This window comes from Gadus chalcogrammus, chromosome 23 (assembly GCF_026213295.1).
Source record: "Gadus chalcogrammus isolate NIFS_2021 chromosome 23, NIFS_Gcha_1.0, whole genome shotgun sequence".
Taxonomy (NCBI): Eukaryota; Metazoa; Chordata; class Actinopteri; order Gadiformes; family Gadidae; genus Gadus; species Gadus chalcogrammus.
Genome location: NC_079434.1, coordinates 15444375 through 15469359, shown reverse-complemented (window position 1 = coordinate 15469359; position 24985 = coordinate 15444375). Strand labels below are relative to the sequence as shown.

At 48.2% G+C, this 24985-nt stretch overlaps 1 protein-coding gene across 2 annotated transcripts in view; it reads left to right on the top strand.

Annotated features, from left to right (window-relative positions):
- sema5a (sema domain, seven thrombospondin repeats (type 1 and type 1-like), transmembrane domain (TM) and short cytoplasmic domain, (semaphorin) 5A) overlaps window positions 1–24985 on the top strand; it is a 123789-nt gene that overhangs the window by 88578 nt on the left and 10226 nt on the right. For both annotated transcript variants that reach the window (XM_056584325.1, XM_056584324.1), the window contains exons 15-17: window positions 1–129; window positions 11874–12099; window positions 22817–23026. The exon at window positions 1–129 is cut by the window's left edge and continues 19 nt beyond it. In XM_056584325.1, the coding sequence (XP_056440300.1) occupies window positions 1–129; window positions 11874–12099; window positions 22817–23026 (565 nt within the window). The remainder of the gene's footprint in view (window positions 130–11873; window positions 12100–22816; window positions 23027–24985) is intronic.

The following is a 24985-nucleotide window of genomic DNA, read 5'->3' as shown; positions in this document are numbered from 1 at the left end:
CCATGCCCGGCACACGTCTATTGGTCGGCGTGGTCGGCATGGGAACGGTGCACGGTGCCGTGCGGTGGAGGCATCCAATCGCGACGCAGGACCTGCGAGAACGGAAACGAGTGTCCCGGGTGTAGCCAGGTATGTCAGACCCGTTTCTTATGATAAGAAGAGCGGGGCCCATTCGCTTGTCAATCAATCACTTTCGCTCTCCTTCTCGCTCGCTCTCTCTCTCTCTCTGTCTGTCGGTGTCGCTCTCCCTCTCCCTCTCCCTCTCTCTCTCTCTATCTCTCTGTCTGTCTGTCGTGGTCACTCTCTCTTTCTCTGCCTCGCCTTTTCGTCTGCTCGCATATTGTAGTAGTAGTTGAAATTTAAACATTGAGGGTGGATAAGAAACATGCTCAATTCACCGAAATGGTGCCTCTGTATATTTATAAAGCGACAGTGCTTTTGTTTGTTGTAGCGCATTAACCAGACTGCTCTATTACACCACACACACACACACACACACAGTAATCACTCCATACATGACTACAGGCTTATCGTCTGCAATAATTCCTGCACCAGAGCAAAATGATGCAAGCGGTCTTTGTGCCCTCCTTGTTGGCAGAATCCACCATGCTGTTTGAAAGCGCGTCGCTTTATCCACAGTCCTCTTTAGGAAAGCGAGGGAAGGAACTTAATGATATTTTACCAATCCCTTCTTAGAAATGGGGTTTAATAATGATACCGGGATCCCAGTCAGGGAAGCGTTCAGTCTTCTTGGTTTTTGTGTATGTGTGTGTGTTTTTGTGCGGGTATTTTCAAATAGACCTTTGAAAAATCCAAAATACATCCTTTGTCCCATTTTCTGTTTGTATGTGTTTGGAGTGTCTGTTGGTGTGACTGTGGGCTTTTCTGTCTGTCCTGGTTTTTTTTCTGAAATGTGAAAATTACATTTCAGAAGATGATTGGCTGTGACACATTTGGGCCGACAAACACTCAAGTGAAAAGGCGACGGCTAGTCGCTAGTCGGTAGCAGTTTAACACTGTGACATAAACACAGAATAAGGATCCATACAGACACACACATAACATACACTCACATAACAAGCATCCCTAGAATCCGACAGCATTTCCTACGCAATCCAACACCCGGAAACTATTCCCAGAGGGATGTCAGTACCAAGAGTATTGGACAGCTGCAGAGAAACCCACTGCCTCCAGAATGAGAGGGTGCGGGAATGTTCCAGATATTTATATATGTTTTAAGACCAAATATATATTTTTAGCAGTACGAACATTGATGGGGAAAACTTTCCCGGAAGGAGTCACACAGCGGGAAGTGTCAAGTTAGACAGAGCTTTGCTGAGTCAATGAAAAATGTGAAAGGTCAGAACCTCTCTGTCTTTTGGGTTCCCCCTCCCTCCCAAACCCCCCGTATCCTCTTCTTTCCCCTACATAACGATACCGATAGCATTAGCATGTAGCATTGCATTTCCTCCTGATGCTCTTTCACAGTGAACCTCACACATTCAATTTGTGTTTTATTATTTGGACCCGCAGACTCCACTGATGCAATTATACAAGCTGACCCCCCGTGAAGTTGAGAACAAATGTTAATATTATAATAAGATGGCTAATGATAATGGCGACAATAGCAGCATTTCCCTGGTGCATCTGAAGCTGGTAGGTTGTCGAGCTCAACTCATAACTGCTTAATAAAAATTATATCATTGTTACCTTGTTTGTTTGGTGAACACACACAAACACACACATACACACACGCACACACTTATCGGCTGTCCGCACACCCACACAAAAAGAAAAAGTAGAAAAAGTATTTGATGTGGCATCTGTCTATGTTCACTCTTCCCAGAGATGGCCACATATTCAATTATAACAGACGTGTGCACATGGCACATACACAGACAAGCACACAAACACACAAACACATACACACGCTTGCAAGCACTCTATACCTACACATGGCACATGCACAGACAAGCACAAAAACACACAAAAGCATACACACACTTGCAAGCACTCTTTAGCACAACTACCTATACCTCAGTTTACCACAGAGCTTGTCTAGCATGGAGAGCAAGATTGTGTGTGTGTGTGTGTGTGTGTGTGTGTGTGTGTGTGTGTGTGTGTGTGTGTGTGTGTGTGTGTGTGTGTGTGTGTGTGTGTGTGTGTGTGTGTGTGTGTGTGTGTGTGTGTGTATGTGTGGGTGTGCGCGTGTGTTTGTTTTGTAGCAGGATTGTTTGTGATTGTTTGTGGGTGTGTGCATATGCTTGTTCTTTATGTGCGTATCTCTATCTTTGTCATGTTTGATGTTGCTGTGACCCCCTGAGGTTTCGCCAGATATCATTTGACAGCAGAGCAACCGAAGGCTGTCTCGCATCCATGAAGACAATTTCAATTATCTCCAAAATCCCTCAAAGGCTCCTTCTCGCTGATGACATTGTCCTCGTCGACTCCACTGAAATGCGCCCTGTTCAAGAAAATGCCAAATTGAATTAAACACACAGTCAAGGAAAAATCTCCTTTCTTTCCTTCGGTGAATGCCTATTCATCCCACTTAAACACCGTTCCACTGAGACTGAAAAGCACAAGGTCAGTGAAAGAATAGCCTGCTCAGGGACTAGCGGCTTGTCCTACGTGCACTTATTCAGCACTGTCACCGGAGCTCAGGGCCTGAGGGCACGCTTCTTGCGCACTGTTCTGAGCAGCGAGCAACATGAGCTCTACGGCAGCACACACACAAACACCCATGCCCTTTGAGTACCGCCGCCCCGGTGTTCACGTTAGTGAATGAGATTCAGACGCACGCTCGGTTCATCTCTGAGATCAGAACTTTGCCATCGCTCCTTCGTGAATAAGATTGTGATCAATCATGAAAATTGAAGTGGTCATCGTAACCGATTATATTAGGTTGAGTTCGATTTATTTAGCTGACGCTTTTCAACAAAGTGACTTACATCAATGGAGGTAAAAATCAAAAGTGCAAGAATCATGGGAGTACATCAAATAAGAAAAAAACTAAAACCATATCAAATAAAATACTCAAACACATCAGCACGATCGAGTCTGGCAGCGGTTTTAATTATTGGAACAATTGTGACCCAGTTTGGTGTGATAAATGTATTATGTGCCTGGGAAATAGACAGTGAAATAGATTAATAGAGACGTGAATCTGAAATAACCATTTTTACATTGACAACTTGTACCCAAACATGTAAAATGAGTCTTCGACTGTTTTCTGAATAAGAAATTTGGGGCCAACTTGGCTTTAAAGTCAGCACTGTGTTTTTGAAAGCGGATATTTTCTTTTGTTTGGCGAAACAAATCGCTATGGCAGAGAGGCCTGTCAATCAACACGAACATGTTCCCAAACACAGACACGCTTACATATCCTTGCATATCTTACAAGTTAATAACTGGTAAGGAGAAAGCAGAGAGCACGGTTTTGAAATTAAATAACCCCAAAAACTCCCCTCCATCTCTGCTCGTTCCGTTCCCTAGTTTCTCTGCCGCTGAGAAGTGTAGCATTTCACACACCTGTGATGGACAGACAAGAAGGAGTCTGCAGAAGAGAAGCCATAAAAAAACATGCCAGTTGTAAAGTCCTGCCCTGCCCCATGACCAAGGCAAGGGCACTACATCTGAGGCAGCCCAGTGCTCCTAGCCTCTAGCTATGATGGCTTTAGAGCAGAGGAGGAACTTCCCCATGGGATCAATAAGTACATCAAATCTATATGATCTGTTTCTGACTGGACAGGCCTTGAATCGATATTTTGTTACATAGAGGCAGGCGCAGTCAACTCCAAACAGATCATCTCACAGCGTTTTTTCAATCACTAATTGCTGACGGTTTGGTATGCCATATCTAGCTAATGAGCCTCAAGTTATAGATCATCTCTACAGCACTTTTGATGTCGATGTTGAATCCTACATTTGATTCCGCAGTAATGGCCACCGTTCTCGCCCTGTCACGGGGCACTGCCGTCGTGCTTATAAATGTGGCTAATTATAACAACCCGTTTTTCTCTGCTCGTTTATAAGTAGAACCATCTTCTGCCTGAATGAGCAGGAGCCATATGCCACAGGATCGGTCCCAGACTGATAGTTTTGTCACCCGACGTGGGATCGGTGTGGAACGGACCAGCTTCGACAAGCAACGGGAGAAATGCTTCCGTTTTTATTGGGGTGGGACATTTCAGCGCTCTACATATTTAACTCCGGGGGACGATGATGTATGTCATTGGAAAAAATTTTGGGGAAGATGAATTGTGTTATTGGGAAAAGGTAATTTCTTCTATGAGCGCGGTGATGCAGTGCCTCTCTCTCGTGGCGTCCAGGTCCCCCATGCATCAAGTCTGTCTGAACAAATAGAGCAATGAGACGATAATGTTCATGTCACACTGAATTGGCCTGAAATGAGTATTTATCTTCCTTGAGCATATGGGCAGAGCATTGTTCTGCCTAGGCGGTGGGACCGGTGTAGTATCAAGACAGGTAGGACAGGTTTACAGAGAACAAAGGGAGAGAGGAACGGAGCAGGGAACGATTGAATCATGGATGCAAAGGAAGTATGGAATGATGGATGGAAAGGAAGGAAGGAAAGAGGGAAAGAAAGATGAGAGGATGGAAAGACGGAAGGGAAGAAAGAAAAAGAGTGGAAATGAAGAGAAATACAATTTGTAGCAAGGAAAAATGGATAGAGGAAGGAAGGAATAAAATAGGGAAAGAAAGATGGAAGGAAAGTAAGAAAGAACAAGAGGTGAAAGTCAGTAAAAAAAAAAAAAGATTTGTAGCATTATTCTACCCCAACACAGGGATCATCTCTTTCACAGCTCATGGATCAAAAATAGCATTGTAGCATTGTGGAGAGCATCATGTCTTCACGAAGAAAGTTAACTGTGCGGGGTAGACGGTGGCAGAGATGTACAGCAGCCACTTAACGGCACTCAGCACAGTTGTGTGTCCCCACTCAGAGATCCTCCGTGTGGGAGGCCTGTGAAAATGAGAGCTAAGTAACCAATAGACTGACATTGTCAGTGTGTGTGTGTGTGTGTGTGTGTGTGTGTGTGTGTGTGTGTGTGTGTGTGTGTGTGTGTGTGTGTGTGTGTGTGTGTGTGTGTGTGTGTGTGTGTGTGTGTGTGTGTGTGTGTCTTTGAGTGTTTCTCTCTGTGTGTTGAGTGTGTGTGTGTGTGTGTGTGTGTGTGCGTGTGCGCTCCATTATGGGTCCAGAGTAGGATAGAAGAAAAAGACACAGCATGAGGCCAAAAAAATAATTCGAAATGAAAAAGAGTAATGGAAGGGGACAGAGATGGAGAGAGTGGCAGAGACATTGGAAGAGAGTGAATGGAGAGATTCCGAGGGTTTGACAAAGTGTGTTTTGGTCGACACACAGTGCTAATTGAACTGATTTGTCATGGGAGCATTGGGCTGCATTAGGCCTTCGGCTGACTCAAGCGCCATAGATGGAGATGTTGTTGCTTGCACACAGACACACACACACACACACACACACACACCCACACACACACACACACAGAGTGAATTGACATGCCCATTACATTACCGTTGCCAGATAAACTCATTATGAACTATGGAAGCACACGTGGCCGCACTCACACCAAAAGCCCACACATAAACACACCGCTCTCACTGTATCATTAAAGGCCTTTTCTGAGTGTAACGATAATCCAAGGCATTTCTCACCACCCACAGATGGTCAGGCTCATAGCGCACGTACACACAGACACACACACACACACAGACAGACGCACAAACACAGAGCACCAAATCCCTGAACAATCTCATACACACCTGCGCACATTTACACAACACTCAAAAAAGCCATGTAAACTCCCTCAGCCACACACACAGACACACATAGACATAGACACACACAAACACACACACACACACACATTTACCTATTTAATTTCAACAGTGCAGAAACGAATGGTAGACTCTACGAGATGAAGGCATACACACACACACACACACACACACACACACACACACACACACACACACACACACACACACACACACACACACACACACACACACACACACACACACACACACACACAGGCGAAGCTTGATGTCCACATGTCCTCAGTGGAACAGAACAAAGTGAGCCTTACATCTTGACAGCACTCTAACAAACTGCCACGCTACGCTCCCCCTGCTCTGTCTTTCTCCTGCTTTCTGTCTTTATGTCTCTCTGTCTCTCTGTCTCTCTGTCTCTCTGTCTCTCTGTCTCTCTGTCTCTTTCTCTCTCTGTCTCTGTCTCTCTCTCTGTCTCTCTCTCTCTCTGTCTCTCTCTGTCTCTGTCTCTCTCTGTCTCTCTCTGTCTCTCTCTCTCTCTCTCTCTCTCTCTCTCTCTCTCTCTCTCTCTCTGTCTCTGTCTCTGTCTCTGTCTCTGTCTCTGTCTCTGTCTCTCTCTCTCTCTCTCTCTCTCTACCCCTCTCTCTCTCTCTCTCTCTCTCTCTCTCTCTCTCTCTCTCTCTCTCTCTCTCTCTCTCTCTCTCTCTCTCTCTCTCTCTCTCTGTCTCTCTCTCTCTACCCCTCTCTCTGTCTCTCTCTACCTCTCTGAACATGTTCACTTCAGCTTGTGACACCTAGAAAAGTAAACCGTCTGGACAGGGAAGAACAAAGAGACATGCGCATCTGCATCACTTCATACAAGCACACAGACACACATATACATGCACACGCAGACAGACAGACAGACAGACAGACAGACAGACAGACAGACAGAGAGACACTTGCTCATACAATCACCCACACAAACACTTAGATAGTATGGTAGATAATGCCTAATCATCCACATGAGGCATGTCCTTATACAAAACACACACATACGCACGCACGCACCCACGTACGAACATACACTGCAACACACAACCACACACACACACACACACACACACACACACACACACACACACACACACACACACACACACACACACACACACACACACACACACACACACACACACACACACACACAGCAACAGGCACACACACATAGGAACACCCTGGAGGTAACACACTAGCTTATAGAGATCTCTCCGGCACTCAAACCTCGTTTGAAAGCTGTGAAGAGACCTCCGAGCAGGCTCTGAGCGAGGGACACATTACCACCTTAGCCGTCTGTTGGGCGGGTGGGGCGGTGTGTGTGTGTGTGTGGGAGAGTGTGGGGGGGGGGGGGGTACCTGTTAGCGAGCCCACTGCTCCAGAGGGTCGTCACGGTGACTCGGGGGGGGGGGGGGGGGGGGGGGGGGGGGGGGGGAGGGTGGGGGGGTAGCGTTGGAGTGTGTGTGTGTGTGTGGGGGGGGGGGGGGTTTCGGCCGTGTAATTGAATGTTCCACGCGTCCGTTCGCCCCCATTATGCCGCCCGCACGTTCTCCCTCTCGCCCTGTTTTCGCCCCAAATGGAGACGCATAGCTCCAGCTGTCATCTGGAGGAGGGGAGTGGGAGCAGTGATTCAAGTGTGTGTGTGTGTGTGTGTGTGTGTGTGTGTCTGTGTGTGTGTGTGTGTTTGCGCGTGTGTGTGTGTTTGTATCTGTGTGTGTTTGCATGTGTTTGTGTGTTCGTATCTGTGTGTGTGTGTTTGTATCGGTGTGCGTGCGTTTGTTCGTGTGTGTGTGTGTGTGTGTATGTGTGTGTGTTTTAGTTTTCTGCCTCCTTCTCGTCGCGCTAACTACCTGCTCTCCCTCACGCCGGCCCACGGCAGAGAGCCGAAATGAGACGAGAACGATGCCCTCTCTCCAGGGAAGGGCGCCCCGCCCGTCCTCCATGCTTCAGATGGGTCAATCAATAGTTATTGTCAGGCCCGGGCCGCGTCTCCAGGGCACAGAGGGCCACCATTCATACCCGCCGCTCAATAAAGGACAGGTTCTCCGCCACGGCGGCGCAAAACTCATTTCTATGGATATTATCTCCTTCTTTATTATTTTCTTTAGCCCCGGTGCGTACGTGTGTGAGGTGTGTGTCATGAGGTGTGTGTGTGTGTGTGTGTGTGTGTGTGTGTGTGTGTGTGTGTGTGTGTGTGTGTGTGTGTGTGTGTGTGTGTGTGTGTGTGTGTGTGTGTGTGTGTGTGTGTGTGTGTGTGTGTGTGTGTGTGTGTGTGTGTGTGTGTGTGTGCGCGCGCGCGAGTGTCTGCGCATCAGCTGGGGATTTGTCTCAATTCGGGGTTTAGAGGGGCTGCTGTATTGATGTTTATTCCACCTCCCTCTGTGAATATCTGATGCATTATTCAAAAGTGGGAAAAAGAAGCGGCATCTCTCGCTGCCAGGGGTGTCTGTGGCACGCGGACGTTTTTAAAAGAGGCTGCTCTTTTTTTTTCCGCCATGAAAGACAATAAACCTCGTCTCCTCCTCGCCGTCTATACCTAAGTTTTATTGGATTTTCTTTTATATGTATGATGAAATATAAATGACGGGTATATGTATATATATATATATATACGGAGCTCGGAGGAGACGGGCAAAGGGAGACGGTGAATGAAGTGTGTCCTCTTCAGACAAGGGCAAGCCAAGAGCTTCTTCTGAAGAGCGCTGGGGCACCTTTGTAAAGTACACGGGTGCATGGTTGGTCGATGGGTGGGGGGGGCGGGGGGGTGGGTCTGCCTCCTCCTCCTCCTCCTCCTCCTCCTAATCACTCATACACCAATCACCTTGCTGCGGAGCGGTGGTTTCAGCAGGCGGGCCTCGGCTCGGCCATCAGAGACCGTGAGTGAGGTTGAGCTTTAAACACAGTAATTATCTCCATCCGTCCTCCGCTAATCCTCCCCGGGCGATGCTCACGCGTGTTTTGTGCGTGTGCATGTGTGTGTGTGTGTGTGTGTGTGTGTGTGTGTGTGTGTGGGCGGCTTGTGTGTTTGTGGTGGGGCGGGGGGGGGGAGACACTTAGCGAGCCTTATTAAATATGCAATGTATTTTGGCCACCGTCATTGACTCAAACACACAACAACATCCACCAATCACTTCCTGTTTGGCGCCTCGCCTCCCCCCCCCCCCCCCCCCCCCCCCCCAGGCTCTTTTTCCCCACCCTGGGGGATTGAGCGCCCTCAGTTGTTTTCCCCTCCTGCCTCTCTTCATTGATAATGGCGGCGTGCGTCCGACCCCCCCGCTGCTTGATGATGTTAAATATTAATGCGCGCCGATGATGAGAGAGACGGCCCAAGTGAGGCGGAACGCGCCGGTGGAGATGACACCCTCATTCATCACGGGCCGCGAGGCAATCTGAATCCTCCCAGTGTTTCTAACCCTGCCACCCCACCGGGGGGGGGGGGGGGGTGAGGGACATAGGGGAGTTAGAGAGAGAGGGGGAGAGAGGGAGAGGGAGAGGGAGAGGGGTGAAGGGGGAGAGAGAGACAAGGCAGTTATAGAGAGAGCGGGAGAGTCGGAGAGGGAGAGAGCGACAAGGCGGAGTTGGGGAGAGAGAGAGATGGAGATGGAGAGTGAGAGGAGAGTTAGAAAGAGAACGAGAGACAGAGGGAGAGACAAGGGTGAGTTAGAGAAAAAGGGAGAGGGTGAGCATGACAAGGGGGAGTTAGAGAGGGAGAGAGAGAGAGAGAGAGAGACAAGTGGGTGTAAGAGAGAGAGAGAGAGAGACGATGAGGGAGGGACAGGGGAGAGACAAGGGGGAACGAGACTAGAGTTAGAGGGAGAGACACACACACAAGAGGGAGTTGGATAGACGGAGATAAAAGAAGTGAGAGGAGAGAGGAAGATGCTGACGAGAAGAGAAGGAAGCGGGGAGTGGCGGGCGATGCAGAGACAGATGGGCAGAGGCTGAAAGAGGTGACACAGAGGGAAAAGTACGACGGAAAACCATCGGATGAAAGAAAAAAAAAAACTAGATTTTACACACCGATAGTCATAAAAATCCAACCCGACTGCGAGGGGGGAATTGTGGAAAGTGAAGAAGAGGAACTATAATGTCAGAGACTCCCTCTCTTGCCAGCCTGTCCCTAATGACAGGCTGATGGATGCAGCAAAGAAACTCTTATCTTTACTTTGTCAAGGTCTGACAGTCACTTGTGGCTCATGCAGCATAAACAAACAAGTGATGAGGAGGGAGTGGAAGCTGTCTCTCCCCCCCCCCCCCCCCCCCCCGGACCCCCACCGCCCTGTCTGTCACACACACACACACACACACACACACACACACACACACACACACACACACACACACACACACACACACACACGCGCACACCCGTCCCTGGAGGCTCCATTACTTTTATGTATTTTTTCAGCCAGGCTTATAGAAGCGTGTGATGGGGACCCCCACAGCCCCCAATAACCCACCCATTATGGTAAGGAGTCTTTTAGTGTGTCATTAAGTTCACTCATACCACTGGAAGCGGCGGCCTGTGTTTCAGCTCCATGGGTAACAGTGTTAGTGCGTGGGCTAGGGAAGGAAATAGGTGTGTTTTGAGAGCAGTCTAGTATAAACAGTAGGCAGTAGCCCGTCGTGGCGTTACTCAATATTCTTACATAACGCATTCATTTTATCCCGATAGATTAGAGCTTATGCAAGAAGTTTTTCCCGAACCGTACCTGCTTTTATCCACCTCCTCCACAACTTCCTTCTCTCTCCCTTTCTTATTCCCCTCCCTCCACCACCCTCATCCCACCCCCTCTTCCCCCCAGCCCAACAGTGGCTTGTAAATTAAACTTGATCAATGACCTTTTCTGCCTGGCTTGTTTTGCACCATCGTCATGTTCAGCAAGTGGCCTAATGGGATTGTATCCGGTTTGTGTGTGTGTGTGTGTGTGTGTGTGTGTGTGTGTGTGTGTGTGTGTGTGTGTGTGTGTGTGTGTGTGTGTGTGTGTGTGTGTGTGTGTGTGTGTGTGTGTGTGTGTGTGTGTGTGTGTGTGTGCGTTTGTGTGTGGTTTTTGTGTGTGTGTGCGGTTGTGTGTCTGTGTGTGTGTGTGTGTGTGCGTGTGTGTGTGTTTAACTGCAGAGTGGATTATGACAAGGCGTGGCAGTGGGAGAGAGAGAGAGAGAGAGAGAGAGAGAGGGAATATAAACTGGTATGTGACAACCACTCAAGGGAACGCAAGGCAGACATGACCAGAATCCTGAGAGAGACCCAGTGGGTGGGGGGCTGGGGTGGGGGGGACTCTAAATGGAACGTATATTCGCTGCTTAGAATTTCAATGGAGCCAGCGCCTCATTTATTTATTAGGGTTGTGGAATAGGGCCCAGACAGCGTCTGCCTTGCACTGTCTGCCGTAATTACAACCCCAACAATTCGCAATTACTCCCGTTGTACACACGCTTCAAATCTGATGAACTCGGGGAGGATTACTCTCCGAATAAGGGCACCCAGCGGCCTCTATTTGAAAGGAAAGAGATATATATACATATACACATAGATACACATAGATACTCACTCACTCACTCACTTTCTCTCTCACACACACAGACACTCACCCCTTTCACTACTCGCTTACTTGCTCACTCACACACACACACACACACATAGACACACACAGACAGACACAACCACTCACTCCCACTCCTACACTCACAGAAAGACTCAACCACTTTCTCACTCACTCACAATCTCACTCAGTCACCTACACAAACACACACACAAACACTCACAGACACACACACACAAAGACACAACCACTTGCTCGCTCACGCACTCACAACCTCACTCACACACACACACATACACACACACACACACACACACACACACACACACGCTCACTTACTCTCGCAAACACTCACTCACTCACACTCCCACTCGCTCACCCACCCACCCACACTCAAACCCTGACCCCTTCCCCCCCTCACTGACCCCTCTCCCCCCCTCACTGACCCCTCTCCCCCCCTCCACCCCCCTCCCCACCCAGGAGTACCAGTCCTGCAACACGGCGCCCTGCCCCGACCTGAAGAAGACCACGCCCTGGACGCCGTGGACGCCCGTCAACATCTCCGACAACGGCGGCCACTACGAGCAGCGCTTCCGCTACACCTGCAAGGCGCGCGTGGCCGAGGCCAGCCTGCTGGAGGTGGGGCGGCAGCGCATCGAGATGCGCTACTGCTCCAGCGACGGCTCCACGGGCTGCTCCACCGACGGTGAGGGGAGGGGGGGGAGGGGGGGGGGGGTGCGCCGGTAAACATGTGTGTGTGTATCTATGTGTATATGAGAGAGGAGAGGAGACACATGTGATGTGTCGTTCTGCCGGAGCGGGGGAAGGGGGGGGGCGGGGGGGGGGGGGGTCACTGTCACTTTGTCTCAGCCCTGTCTGCGCCCCCACCAACAAATGGGGGGGTTGTACTATATGTCGCGGGAGAAGGGTTGGCACGGTTGCTGCTGGTGTTGGGCGGATGCTTGGTGCCCGCCAAGGAAATGCACAAGTTGTGGGGTTTGTTGTCGTCGTCGTCGTTCTGTGTCTGTGGGTTTGACTGTCTGGTTGTTTTGTTAGTTTGTGTGACTGTTAGTTATAGTTTTGGGTTTGTTTATTTTGTTCTATTTTTATTACTAGTTTTTGCCTATTTGTCACTTTGGGTCCCTCGGTTTGTTTATTTATTTCATTTGTTGCGTTGGTTTATTTGTGAGTTAGTTCGTTCCTTTCGCTCGCTAATTTCCACTCGTTTTTCATTTTCTTTCTGCAACTTCCTACTATTTGTCATTCTGGGTTTCCGTCCCGTTTTCTTTTTCTGCCTCGCATTTATTATAAGCCGTCCTCCTCCTGCTCCTCCTCCTCCTGCTCCTCCTCCTCAGCCCCTGTGTCAGCCCCTCCGTGTGAGTCTGCAGCTCGGGGGGGGGGGGATGGTAATCGGGGTCTCCCGTCACGTCCTCCATCCACAGGGTCCACCATCAGGCGTGTTAATGAACTTCCAATCCACCCGATAGTCACCGCTCAATTCCGCTTTCATCCCTTTCGCTCTCTCTCTCTGTCTCTCTCTCTCTCTCTCTCTCTTTCTCTCTCTCTCTCTCTGTCTCACTCTCAATTCCCCCTCTGACTTTCATCTCTCGATCTCCTTATCTCTCTTGCTCTCCTTCTCTCTCTCTCTCTCTCTCTCTCTCTCTCTCTCTCTCTCTCTCTCTCTCTCTCTCTCTGTCTCTCTCTCTCTCTCTCTCTCTCTCTCTCTCTCTCTCTCTCTCTCTCTCTCTCTCTCTCTCTCTCTCTCGCACTCTCGCCCCCTCTCTCAACACACAGCGCTCACACAGTCAGACGTGTCACACTCCGTTTGACACACGAACAAGGGGCTTCTTCCTCTGTTTCACAGACACACACACAAATCGACACACATTCACACACAAAACCTTTCCAGACACACAAACAAACACATACACAAGCACACCTTTACAGACACACACTCAGACCAGAGAGACATGGACCTTAATAGATGTGTCGTGCATGTGATTAACATGGGGGAAGCAACGCGTTTCATTAGGAGTGTCCACCAGACGGCCCGACTCACCATCATGGTGGCGTTAATTAGAGCCGTTTCTTCGAAGGCGGCTGTGCGATCAACAGTCTTCTTCACACGCTCGTGATGATTTGTTGTGGCGGGGGAGCGGATCAGAGGATAGTGAAGGCAGATGGTGTGAGCGAGAGATTGTCTCCTTGAGTGTGTGCGTGTGTGTGGGTGAGTTTTCTGATTCAGATCTCGTGCAGATGCATTATATCAATGCTTGTTGGTGATAATTGCTTCACGCTCGGTATGAAACAGCGGTATGTAGGAGGGGGGGAGGGGGATTTCGGTGCGATGCTGATCTGTAAGGTGTATGCGGTGTACTTGCTGAATTGTTTAATCTTGGATTGAATCGCTTTCTGGCCAAAAGGTTTTCCAAGATGTTATTATCGTAACATTAAGTCGCAAGAGGTAATTTCGATCGTGTGGACAAATCGAAATAACAAACTGTGCCTTCATTAAATGGGCAATATTTGCGATTCAGATCTTATCCGGTTTAGTTACATACCTTTCTGCTCGGTTTTATCTCCCACTGCATTGCCTTTTCAATAATAAATGAGAACTGTTTTCTTAGTGGGAACACGTATTTATCCGGACGTACGCTATATGGATTTAGAGCCATTTGCTATCGAGGATTGTTAGAGCATTAGCTGTGTAGCCTAGTTAATCAGTCTGCTACCGATTTACTGATTCTAATGATCGCACTGGGCTTCTATGAGCTGGGGAACATGATCACAGATGGTTTCTACAGGCCAGGCGTGTAGAAAGCGTGTGTTGGGAGTGGGAGTCATGTTATGCATTGCTCGTGTGTGTGTGTTTGATGCATGTTTTGTCTGTGTGTGTATTTGATTTATGTATTTTCCTCATGTGTGTGTGCTGTGTGTGTGTGTGAATGTGAATCATCAATACCCGCGCTTTCAGGTTGTGTGTGTGTGTGTGTGTGTGTGTGTGTGTGTGTGTGTGTGTGTGTGTGTGTGTGTGTGTGTGTGTGTGTGTGTGTGTGTGTGTGTGTGTGTGTGTGTGTGTGTGTGTGTGTGTGTGTGTGTGTGTGTGTGTGTTTAATGCATGTGCTTTCAGGTATTGCCTCATGTGTGTGTGTGTGTGCGTGTGTTTGTGTACGTGTGTGTCACCCACACACACAACACCATCATGGTGTTGGGTGAGTCACCAAAGGGTATCTCTCCAAATAGCTGTCTAAACTCAAATAACACAGAAAGGCCCTCCATGATGCTTAACTTGGAGGGTCATGATGAAGGCTGGGTTAATTGGGACTAGACTATATGGCAGCAGCTAAACCCGGAAGATGGCTCCATCTCTGCTAGTTGTAAATTAAATGAGCAGGGTGTCCTTGTACCACACCATACCACGGCCCATTATAGTTTTACAATCTATAATAGTTTTTGCAACCTCAACTGTGCACACATATCCTTGCTCGAGAGCTATAAAACTCATAAAACATTTCCTTTTTCTACAGAGCTCTCCTATTGGGCGTTCAACAGGATAGGAAACTCTGTAAAACTGTGTGAATGGCTCCTTCTAATCGAGGAGAGACTCAATGTGTGCATACGTTGAATAATCCTGGAATCCTATCGATTGGGTTGGATGTGAAGGATATTTTTTGATGGCTTATGCTGTAAATAGCACAAGTAACCTTTTAACATGATGCATACTCGAAAAGATGAATGTTAACATTAAGAACTGAGTCCAAAGCGAGTTACATTACTGTGCTTCTTAATTAACATCTCTGTCACACTACAGCCGTTAACACAATATAGTACACGTTGAAGTACCAAAGGCTGTCTGTGCTCAGGAAACGGCGTATTATAGGTGGTACTCCTTGAAGGGAGCCCAGTTTAGATTCCCGCTTGTGGTCCTATGCTCCATCTTGTTCCATCTCTTCTTCAACCTGGGTCCTCTCTCTCCTCAGTGTCCTTTCCATAAAGCAAGCACCTCCTCAGGATTTAATGAATCGATATTGGATCATTCCAATGAAGATCGACTTGCATCGCAAAATCTATTGTTCTTCTTTAGCCCTGCCCTTGCTGCTCATGTGTAGCCACACGTTTGTGTGTGTGTGTGTGTGTGTGTGTGTGTGTGTGTGTGTGTGTGTGTGTGTGTGTGTGTGTGTGTGTGTGTGTGTGTGTGTGTGTGTGTGTGTGTGTGTGTGTGTGTGTGTGTGTGTGTGTGTGTGTTTGTGTGTGATACGTGGGCTGACCCACTGGGAGCCCGTGCTGCAGTCAGCGGGGAGGAGCCCTGAAGTGTTTCGTGTAGCATCAGGGTCACCGCGAGATAATTACAGCTGGGCTGGGGTGGGGGTGTGTGTATCGACCTCCATCCCCCCCGCTCTGCCCCCAGACCTCTGATGTAAAGATGAGGGTCTTGGGGGGTACTGAGTCATCTGATAAAGATGTACTGTTTTCGTTGGGTGAGTCACTATTGATCACAGCCTCCCAAACGCCCTTGCTTTTCCCACAAGATACAGGCAATAAAACAGGCTGCTGTGTGTGTTTGTGTTTGTGTGTGCGTGCACATGTACGTGCGTGTGTGTGTGTGTTTGTTTATGTGAAATATGAACCATATCACAGCCATGGGAAATATTCCAAAAAGGCCCTAAAGTCTGCGTGTAAACCTGGTTAATAGGTTATTTTTGAAAATATTCAATGTTGGACATGGCCTCTATATCTTCTCTCCCTGGAAATCAACTGGCGAGAACTGAGCAGTAGCCCTCCGAACCTCAATACATGTCTTTGTTTTTCTTCTCTCTTTTATTCAAGCTTATCCGTTTTTTTTCTTTGAAAGAGATCTTTACACCTTTCTTTGAGAGGCTGTCTCGGATTCAACGTTTCCTCTCTGACCCTTTGACCAATGAGAGGCCGCGTTCAATTGCCCTTTGCCCAGACGTTTTCTCAATCTCTTCAACTGAATGGGACTGTTTGTTTTTTTGTGGTGTGTTTTCTTTTTTTTTTGAAAGCTATAGCGCTATCAGAGAGTCTCTGATAGCGCTATAGCTTTAAATGGGTCTCTGACAGAGACCCATCAGATGTGAGCTCGACTCGTTAAGGTTTTGGATTGCATTTGTGGAAATGACACACGCTATTGACACGAAGCGCAGAACATTCATCATCCCTGTCATGGGGGGTTGGGGGAAGGTTAATCCCAACTTTCTCATTGAGGCAAACGGTTTGATGTGGGGGTGTTTCATCTGGGAGCACTCTCCCTCTTTTGTCTCTCTGCCTATCATCACCTTGACTCTACACCGCGCTCCTCCTGGTTATTAATAGACATCCATCAAGGGTGTGCGACTTATCCAAGCATTGAGAACGGTCCTCTGTAACATATCGCCTTCTCGCGTATCACTGATCAAGTGACGCAGATGAATTAATTAGGGTTGGTAATGATTTAAAGTCATTTCTCACACATGCCGAGTGATTTATTTCCGTTGTCATCGTTGTCTTTTCGATCACATTTGATATGCCTGGAGTAAAAACCTAAAAGTGTTATTTTCTTTCTTTATTTCTGTCTCCGAATCTCTTTTGATTGTATTTCAATGAGACAAATGCTGCTGGCAGTTTGACATACGAAAAAGACATATGGAATAACATTTCATCAACAATTAAGTTTGTTATTGTCGTTTTTGTGTTGCAATTAAATGTGTTAAATGTGCAGCTGCAAAGCTCCAAGTTCTCAATCTGAAAATGTGTTTTGTTTTTTCGGAAAATAATATTCCTCTCATTAAAATGGTGGCTGCAATCGCAGTATGAACAATGGATTTGAAAGTCTGTATCTGACATCACATCTCAAAAGTTTATACTTTGGCCTATTATTCACAAATTCAAAAATCCTATTGCTGCAAGTCCAAGTGAGAAAGTGGCCAATTTGTTACATGAGATGTTAATGAAATTAAGACATCACACTGAAGCACTGTTTTTACTGTGCTGTGTGTGTTCTTGGAACCGAAACTAGACTTATTAGTATTTTTGGCACATAATGCAAGCATAGATAAAGATGAAGCCATGTTTAATTCATTCTACTTAAATAATGTTCCTTTTCAACACCAGAGATGGTATAATAACAGGTTTTTGATAAGCAAGCTATAGCTCAGTAAGTAATTTGGATAAGCTGCTTGTGACCAAGGATGTTGATATATATTACGTAGTATTTTACAGTAAAAATGACAAAATGTTATTTGGGTTCAATCTGTTTCCGTGGGTGAGTTTACACTCAGCAGTGAGCCGAATCGACTTACAATAGCAACACAATGCTTCCTCTGGAGGAGAGAGATGTTCTAAATATCACATATGCCTGCAGGCGTTAATCAATTACACATGAGGAGATGCACTCAAATCTAATTTACACTCTGAATGTGTTGTCATGGGCGCTGGAGTAGGTGTTAGAAGCTGCTTCCTAAATATACATTATTTTCCTCCAATGTAACTGCTGTGCGGCTGAGGGAAAAAGAAAAGAAAATGGCGCTACGCAGATGGCAGGGACATGTCCACAGAAGGCTGTTCTATTATCATGTTTGCTCATGGGGGTGAATGATGGCTTCGTCATTCATTCTTCTTCTTCTTGTTCTTCCTCTACTTGCAACTGGTGCGTTTTGGCTGAAGTAGTCTGGGTTCAAAGGCCTCTGCCCCCCGCCCTTCTCAGATGCTACGAGTGTCCATCTCTCTCTCTCTCTCTCTCTCTCTCTCTCTCCCTCTCCCTCTCTCCCTCTATCTCTCTCTCTCTCTCTCTCTCTCTCTCTCTCTCTCTCTCTCTCTCTCTCTCTCTCTCTATCCCTCTCTCTCTATCCCTCTCTCTCTATCCCTCTTATCAATCTCCTCTCCAATGTTTCCATTTCCTTCTTTTGTCTATCGACCCGTGTGCAGGTGTGCACCTGTCTCACGCCTCCTCTTCTTTTCCCCCCTTTCTCTCTCTCTTCCGCTGAGATAAAATGTGATGGTACACAACGTCGCAGCTCTCGCTCTCTCTCGCTCGCTCCCTTGCTCTCTCTCACTCTCTCTCTCTCACTCTGGCTCTGGCTTTGGCTCTCGCTCCTGCTCTCTCTCTCTCTCTGGTTATCTCAAAGGAAAAATTGGGTGGAATCAGGTGGAACTAATGAGTGTTCATACAGTTGACTTTAGGTTTAACAACAAATCCCTCTGAGATTATTGGCTTTTATAATCCCTAAACAGAAATAATTACCATAGTGTGACCATTGGAATTTTGAAGCATATTTGCATAAAGCACTTCAGTTAGTCAGGAAAAAATTAGAGTGAGATTTCAATGTACTTTCTTTTCAACGTGCTTCCATACATAGAAACAGGACATGATTAACTTCATGATTATCGTCATGGCAGTGTATATGCGTCCGTGTGCCTGTTTGGGTGTGTGTGTGTGTGTGTGTGTGTGTGTGTGTGTGTGTGTGTGTGTGTGTGTGTGTGTGTGTGTGTGTGTGTGTGTGTGTGTGTGTGTGTGTGTGTGTGTGTGTGTGTGTGCTTGTGTGTGTATGTGTATGTGTGACAGAAATAAGTGTTAGCTCTTGGTGACAGCCGTGATTAATAGTGTCGCTGTTGCCTACCGCTCTTTATATCGGAGAGTCGGCATGCAGCATCATGGTGTTGGGTGTAGTTCCGTGCTGTTTCCATGGCTACTGAAGCATAAAGGACAGGGGTCACATGGGTTCTACTCAGAGTGGCTGAGGGTGAATCCCTCTGTACCTGAGTGACCCTGAGACAGCTCCCATGAGCCGGACAGCTCCCCCAGTTGTAATCCAAGCCGAAAGCCCCTGGTTTCATATGGCTGTAAGAGGAGTATGGTGCACTGCACCCACGGGATGATGCATGAGCTCACAATCACACACACACATGCAAGAAAGCACACACACACACACACACACACACACACACACACACACACACACACACACACACACACACACACACACACACACACACACACACACACACACACACACACACACAATTTGTTTGAAGCCCTACTATGTGTACCTACTGTACAGCCATAAAAACTGCATTGTTATTTTCAGTTTGGTTTGTTATTCCTATACGGTTTCTATGGGAGGAAAGTTCAACCAGAATTGTTGCTTTTCTGAATGTATTGCGGTTCTTACCTATAGCCGACCAATCGGAGAGCAGTTGTCCCTTCTCATGTTGTCATACTCACACTTGGATTGTGCAAAGAAAGTTAATACATAATACAAGAGAATGCAAGTCAAAGAGTGCACAAGAAATGTCAATAGACAATGCATTATACACTTGCACACAAACACGCACACGCACGCACACACACACACACACACACACACACACACACACACACACACACACACACACACACACAATCTGCCAGCGGCCTGAGTGTGAGATGTTGACAGCTCATATCCAAGTCGAGATGGGGAGATATAAAATATGAGTCCATGTATTTTGGTGTTGTTCACACATTATGCAGAACTCCCGGCATGATATTAGCTCACACTGCCATCACCCTCTCTGAATAGGTCTAGCGGCTTTCGCTCATTTACTCCTCTCTTACTCTTTTACTCATCCCTGTCTGTCAGTCTGCCTGTTTGTCTTCCTCCCAAACCCTCTGTGTCAATAGCATAGCTGTGAGCAGTGTTTGTAGTTTAACCGAGTTTGACCTTCCATCCTCCTCCTCCTCTTCCTCCTCCTCTTCCTCACTCTACATACAGAACGTACAGTACAGGCCGCCTACAGACTGCTCTGCAGCACATGTGTCAGCAAACACACACACACACAAATACACACACATTCCTCCCACAGACATCCAACAACCCTCCCTCCAAACACACACACACATACATACACACACACACACACACATTCCCCCTGCAGACATGAACAACCTACCCCCCACACACACATGCGCACACACACACACAAACACACACACACGCACACACACACGTGAGTACACGAACGCACACACACACACACACACACACACACACACACACACACACACACACACACAGACACGAGTGTGTGTGCACACACACAGACACGTGAGTGGGTGCACACACGCACACACACTCCCATGGCATGGCGAGGGGTAGATGGATGTCCCGGTGTGTTTACAGGGGACAGTGGGCAGGTGGCTGCTTCACTGTGTCCTGCTTAGCCGTGGCTGAGCCCCGTCTGCCTGGTGAGGCTGTGCAGAGATTAATCCGCCGGCACTCCGCTCCGCTGATCGATGGAGAACTCCGACTCCATGTTTTACAGGGTGGCCGTCCACATTGTTTGTCTGAGCTGCAGGAGGCTAACCTCTGTAACGATGGATTGCACGCAATTCATCATCCGAGCGTGTGTGTGTGTGTGTGTGTGTGTGTGTGTGCGTGCATGTGTGTCTGTGTTTCTGTGTTTGTGTGTGTGTGCGTGTAATAAAGAGAGCTTATTTGTGTGTGTGGTTGTGCATGTGCGTGTATGTTTATGTTTATGCGAGTGTGCAAATTGAGTTTGTGTCTGTGTGTGTGTATGTGTTTGAGAGTGCCCATCTAAGTTCCAGTGTGTGTGTGTTTGTGTGTGTGTGTGTGTGTGTGTGTGTGTGTGTGTGTGTGTGTGTGTGTGTGTGTGTGTGTGTGTGTGTGTGTGTGTGTGTGTGTGTGTGTGTGTGTGTGTGAGAGTGAGCATCTCATTTCCAGTGTGTATCTGAGTGAGTGTGTGCATGCCTGTGTGTTTGGGTGTGTGCGTCTGAGTGAGTGCATGCATGTGTTTCTGTGTGTGTCTGTGTGTGTGTGTGTGTGTGTGTGTGTGTGTGTGTGTGTGTCTGTGCGCTTGAGATACTGTGTGTGTCATATGTAATATAAGAGAGCCGGTGCCGGAGCACTAAACACTCTGTGGCGGGTGGAGGCGACGGGAGCGGTCCCTTCCCTCTCACACAACAGGGCTTGATAGAGAGCGCGGGTCACCCTGGCAGGCAGCGGCCGTCCATCGCACTGCCTGCGCAGAATCAATAAAGAGAGTTGTGGCCTCGCTGGTGCCTGTCCGCAACGCCAGTCACAGACAGGTCACGGGAGGATGAGGAGGAGGAGGAGGGGTTGGAGGGGGACGGACGGGGAGTTGCCACACAGTGCCAAGGTCTGCCGTACTTATGACGAGGTCATGGGTGTTTTTTTTTCCCCTGGCGATAGGTAAACACTCGGCTGTCCCTCTGACCGTACACATGCACCGGGGAATACAGAGCAGGGGCGTCCAGAGGGGCCGGTGAGTGCTCGGATCAGGGGCCCCGGGCAGATGGAGAGCAGAACGCAGACAGGGAGGACGTGAGGGACGGACAGAATGAGGGAGGGAGAGAGGGAGGGAGGGAGGGAGAGAGAGAGGGAGGGGGAGAGAGGGAGGGAGGGGGGAGAGAGGGAGGGAGGGAGGGAGGGAGAGAGGGAGGGAGGGGGGGAGAGAGGGAGGGAGGGAGGGAGGGAGGGAGGGAGGGAGTGCAAAGGTGGAGGGACGAAGAGACAGAGAAAGACGTGGAGGGATAAGGGATGAAGGAAGGACAAACAAAGAGACATTTTGTATTATCGGAGTTCCATTATTGCAATCAGTGGGTCTTTGCTTCTTGCCTCCACTGAAAGTATTGTTCGATTAGACGTTTTAATTCATTTTTTAGGTGATATTGGAACAAAAGAGAGGGATACGTGGGCGGCCAAATTTGACAAAGGGGATTGAAATTGAAATTGGCGAAAAAGCGAAACTTGGGATCTGTCATAACAGCCTGGAGTGTTCAATGAGTGAATCATCAGCAGTTTGCTCTGTGATTAGCATTAACTTGAACAAATGAGCACATTTTCACCGTGATTGAAAACTTTTATAATTTCCTTGTCTCATCATCTATCACATTCTTTATCTTTGTATGTCTTGTCTGTCTGTGAGCCTATCCGTCTGTCTGTTTATATCTGTCTGTCTGTGTCTATCTACCTGTCAGTCTGTCTTTCTGTCTGTATGACTGTGTGTCTGTCTGTCTGTCTGTCTGTCTGTCTGTCTGTCTGTTCTATCTGTCTGTCTGTGTCTATCTACCTGTCAGTCTGTCTTTCTGTCTGTCTGGTCTGTCTGTCTGTCTGTCTGTCTGTCCTGTCTGTCTGTCTGTCTGTCTGTCTGTCTGTCTGTCTGTCTGTCTGTCTGTCTGTCTGTCTGTCTGTCTGTCTGTCTGTCTGTCTGTCTGTCTGTCTGTGTGTGTGTGTGTGTGTGTGTGTGTGTGTGTGTGTGTGTGTGTGTGTGTGTGTGTGTGTGTGTGTGTGTGTGTGTGTGTGCGCATCTGTCTGTCTGTCCTCTGTCCGTCTGTCTGTCTGTCTGTCCGTGCCGAGCACAAACCTCCATGCTGACCATGCCCCTCGATCCTCCCGCCCCTCCCCCAGGCGAGGTGCTCCGGCTGGGCAGGATCTCGGGCCACGCGGTCAGCGGTGGCTGGACTCCCTGGAGCTCCTGGGCCCAGTGCAGCAGAGACTGCAGCCGGGGGGTCCGCAGCCGGAAGAGGTCCTGCAGCAACCCCGAGCCCAAGTACGGGGGGCAGACCTGCATGGGAGCGGCGCAGGAGTATCAGGAGTGCAACGTCACCCCCTGCCCAGGTATACACACACACACACGCACACACAGATGCACACACACATGGGCACACATACACATGCACACACACACACACACACACACACACACACACACACACACACACACACACACACACACACACACACACACACACACACACACACACACTCTTACACACAATATGCAAACGGGTCTCCACACCAGGCATCTTGCATGAGTGCGACATGCTGCATTTGCATGAGCAGAAAACATTCATGTGAATGGGCATCTTTTGTCCTTTTCTTCCTCCTTAAAAATCGTGACAAAAAAGTAGAAAACACGCCACTTTGGCCACACCTAACGAGAAGCAGGGCATCTATTTTACATCGCTTTTAAAAGAAACGCTGCTGGAGTGCTGAATAAAGAACGAGTGAGCCGCAAGCCAAAAAAACGAACAGCTGAGAAAACCCACCAGCCATCCACTCCACAAAGAGCTCTGGCTGAGAGCCACACGGGTGTAAATCTGCAACACGATTTTGTGGGGTTTTTCCTTCCAAGACCCCAATTTACACCAGGAACCAGAGAGACAATCCCTTTGGCGCTCCAGTGTGTAATTATTTCCTGGGGTAATTATGCTTCTCGCTACGGGGTGGAGAGGGCTGTTCAGCGTGCCTCATTCCGATGTGAAAAGTCTCAGAGACAATGCTTTTCCCTCCCCTGAATCTTCCGCCTCGCCCTCCCCCCTCCCTCCCCCCTCCCTCCCCCCTCCTCAGCAGTCAAAGAGGATAACGGGCCGCCCTCTAATGAAATGAATGCTCTGTCTGCCAAGGCAGGTAATAACGCTGTCTAAACGGATGTGCTGTGGCTTGTAGTTTGGTATTTGGAGCGCTGTGATGGGCGATGTGGTCGACCCCAACGCTGGAGGAGTTAGACACTGTGTGTGTGTGTGTGTGTGTGTGTGTGTGTGTGTGTGTGTGTGTGTGTGTGTGTGTGTGTGTGTGTGTGTGTGTGTGGTGTGTGTGGTGTGTGTGGTGTGTGGGGGGGGGGGGGGGAGTTATTAAACAACCGGTAAAGGGCACACAGGTGTGTTGATTGATTACCTGGAATTACTATCCAGCCCGTGGTCATATCCCCTTATGTCTTCCTGGCCTTTCTTCCCTCGTATTCTGCTTTCTACTTTACGCTACGCTGTTCTGTCCAATAAAGGCGAAACGCTAAAAAGCAATGTCAAAAAGATAAAGCGGGAGATCCGCAGGATTGCGTATAAAGATGGACAGACAATGGCATGGAAAGTCATTTCTAAAACGTCAAAACCTACCTGGGAATGCTGCTTCGCAATTGGAAGCGAGCGAGACAGGAGAGTGACAAGCTGTTGGCCTTCTTTTATTTTTCCCCTATCCCGTTTTTCCATATGCTGTGAGTTTTTGTGTGCCGCCTGCCAATCAGTGCCGTGCGTCTGGTTACAGGTTCTGGGGGAATCTTTTAGATTACTACTGTAGATGGCAGAGCGTCAACATCCACACACACAACCTTTTGTCTGCGCAGTGGTCCCAAACGCTTTCTCCTTCTGGAGCAACCTGAAATGTCAGATGAATGCATGATGCTTTCCGTAGCCTAGGCGATGGGGGAGACTTGGGGGGGGGGGTCCCATGGATTTCTGCGGTTATTTATATTCTCAGCACTACAAATACTTTTACCTTGGCGTGGGCGTGATTCTTCTCCAAAGTTAACCAAAGGGACCCTCCTTACACATCTTAAGTCCCACTCTTTAGCTACGCTAAATACAAACGCTGGCTTGGTTAGGGCCCGTCTTGTGGGGGATGAGGTTATATGTGGATGGTTGGATGGATTTTCAAATGTGGTAAACGATATGTCACTCTGCGGGAGAGAGATATTACATTGAGTCTACAAAATGTATTTGGCAACTTAAAGAAGCTGGGCCGGGCTCCTAATGAAAATCCCCCAGACGGTTCTGTGAAACGTCTCAATCCGCTAATGTA